The 2,531-nt window shown below is 38.8% G+C and overlaps 1 protein-coding gene across 1 annotated transcript in view; it reads left to right on the top strand.

The window, feature by feature from the left end:
• LOC113432543 (disintegrin and metalloproteinase domain-containing protein 20-like) overlaps positions 1-1,896 on the top strand; it is a 2,227-nt gene extending 331 nt beyond the window's left edge. Inside the window, exon 1 of the mRNA XM_026694661.2 lies at positions 1-1,896. This exon is cut by the window's left edge and continues 331 nt beyond it. Coding sequence (XP_026550446.2) covers positions 1-1,896 — 1,896 coding nt within the window.
• The last annotated feature ends 635 nt before the right edge of the window (positions 1,897-2,531 follow it).

The following is a 2,531-nucleotide window of genomic DNA, read 5'->3' as shown; positions in this document are numbered from 1 at the left end:
AAGGATGATTGTTACTACCATGGATTTATTCAGAGAAAGTCCTCTTCTCGAGTCACCCTTAGCACATGTTCAGGAGGACTGAGAGGTCTCTTGCAAATTGAAAATAAGACCTATGAAATTGAACCAGTCCAGGAATCTTCCACCTTTCAACACGTGGTGTTTCGGTTAGAAGTAGAGGAAGGGGCTGTCCGGATGACTTGTGGAGTAGGAGAGGAAGAACGGAGCCATCAACAGGACATAATTCCTGAAACAGAGAATATTGGAAACAAAGATATTTTTGGAAAATCCTGGTGGCCACATACAAGATACGTTAAGGTAGCAATTGTGATTGATCACGAACGATATTTGCAGTTTCACAGAAATGAATCTTTTATTACTATGCAAGTTCTAGATATTGTCCACACTGCAAATTCATTCTATGATCCACTTTCTGTTCATTTATCAATAACAGGCTTAGTGATCTGGTCACAAAAAAATCTCATAAACATTACCCATATAGCAGATGACACACTTTTATCATTTAATGAATGGAGAAGAACCCAGCTGGTTAAAATTTTAAAGAATGATGCTGGTCACTTATTTGCTTATAAAAATTTTGGGGCAACAGTAGGACTTGCACATACAGGTAGTATATGTAGCGATTACTTTGCAAGTGCTATTGAATCCTACAGAACTCCCAGTTTGTTTTATATGTCTGTCATATTTACCCATGAACAGGGACATATTCTTGGAATGATACATGATGGACAATTTTGTCATTGTGAAAAGAGTGAATGCATTATGGCAGAATTTGCAGCAGAGACTGATAAATTTAGTAACTGCAGTTACAAGGATTATTTCCGCTATAGAAACCAAGGCTGTTTACTTGTCCCACCAGACACTAACACAACATTTAAGTTTGAATTCTGTGGTAACAAAAGAGTGGAAAAGGGAGAGCAGTGTGACTGTGGGTCAGAAACACAATGCAAGTCAGATCCTTGCTGTCAAACTAATTGTATGTTGCGCCCGGAGGCTGTTTGTGCCTTTGGACTGTGCTGTGCTAACTGCCAATATCGTCAACGTGGAACTGTTTGCCGAGAGAAGATTAGCAGTTGTGATCTTCCTGAATATTGCAATGGGACTTCAGAGCACTGTCCAGACGATGTGCATGTGCAAGATGGTGCCATGTGCAATGATGGCGTATATTGTTATCATGGGAACTGCACGACTCATGATATGCAGTGCAAAATGATATTCGGTAGGGGAGCAACAGTCGCTTCTGAAGTTTGCTTCATAGAAGTAAATAATAAAGGTGATCGCTTTGGCAACTGTGGCCTTAAACATGGCATTTACAAGAAATGCGATACTGGGGATAGCCTGTGTGGCCGTATCCAGTGTAAAGATATACAGATGCCCTGTTTGGAGGATCACAGTACAATAATTCACACTTCCACCGGAGTTAATCAATGCTGGGGCACTGACTACCACACGGGGATGAAGGTGAATGATATTGGAGCAGTGAAAGACGGTACTCCTTGTGGCAATAATACGATGTGTATTGAGGGTAGTTGTGTCGATGTGTCCATTCTGAAATACGACTGTAATGTCACAATGTGCCACAATCGGGGAGTATGTAACACTCTCAAACACTGTCACTGTGATGTTGGATGGGCCCCTCCAGACTGCAGAAATAAAGGCTATGGAGGTAGCATAGACAGTGGGCCACCTCCAGTTTCCGTACAGGCTAAAGGTGATATGAAAACCGTAGCTGTAGCTGGAATATTCTGTGTCTTTTGTCTGACAATTGTTTGTACTGGTCTGGTTATCTGGTTCAAGAATGGGCTGAGAAACCCATTTGGAAAATTTCAGGGAAGAGTCCATGCTACAAAAGCAAATGATGAAGGAACACCAGTGTAACTCATCTTTGGTAAGAATGAAAAACACATTCAGTATAAGCACAGGAATTAATAGTTAATTTGAAAAACAAATATACCTCATTTTTTAAAGATATCTCTCAGACACATTTCTTTTTGGGAAATTTGGCTTCTTTGGAGGGGAAGAAACACCCTGAGTTACGTAAAGTAAGAGTTCACAGAATAAGTCAAACACATCTCTCATTTCTAAAGAATAATAAATTGTTTTAATTTTAATTCTTAAAAGTCCAAGTTCAAAGTGGAAGGAAGACATAATTCAGAGGCAGCTTGTCCCAGTATGATGCTTCCTAGTTTCTATTAACATGCAGAGCAAGAAAGCACAATTAAAATCCATCATAGATTTTTTACTGTCATTTTTTACTCTTCATTTTTCTGCTAGAATATTTTTATTCTCACTAAGAATTAGTCCAATCAGTCATCATAATAGATTAACCTGTGTCTCTCTTGCTTTAAGTCAAGAGAATTTCTCTTCAGGATTGATGAAAAAATGCTTGTTCCTGTCCCACCAAAGCCATTGACTGAAAAAATGGCTGCAGATAGAATGAATAATAAGTGGTTTTCTCTATAACCCAATAAATACTTTTATTAACACTTGAGTGAACTCTTAAATGAACTTTA

Source organism: Notechis scutatus, chromosome 1 (assembly GCF_049901735.1).
Source record: "Notechis scutatus isolate UNSWTSFEM ecotype Mainland chromosome 1, rNotScu1.2, whole genome shotgun sequence".
In the NCBI taxonomy this organism is placed as follows: domain Eukaryota; kingdom Metazoa; phylum Chordata; class Lepidosauria; order Squamata; family Elapidae; genus Notechis; species Notechis scutatus.
This window is presented reverse-complemented; position numbering and strand designations above follow the sequence as displayed.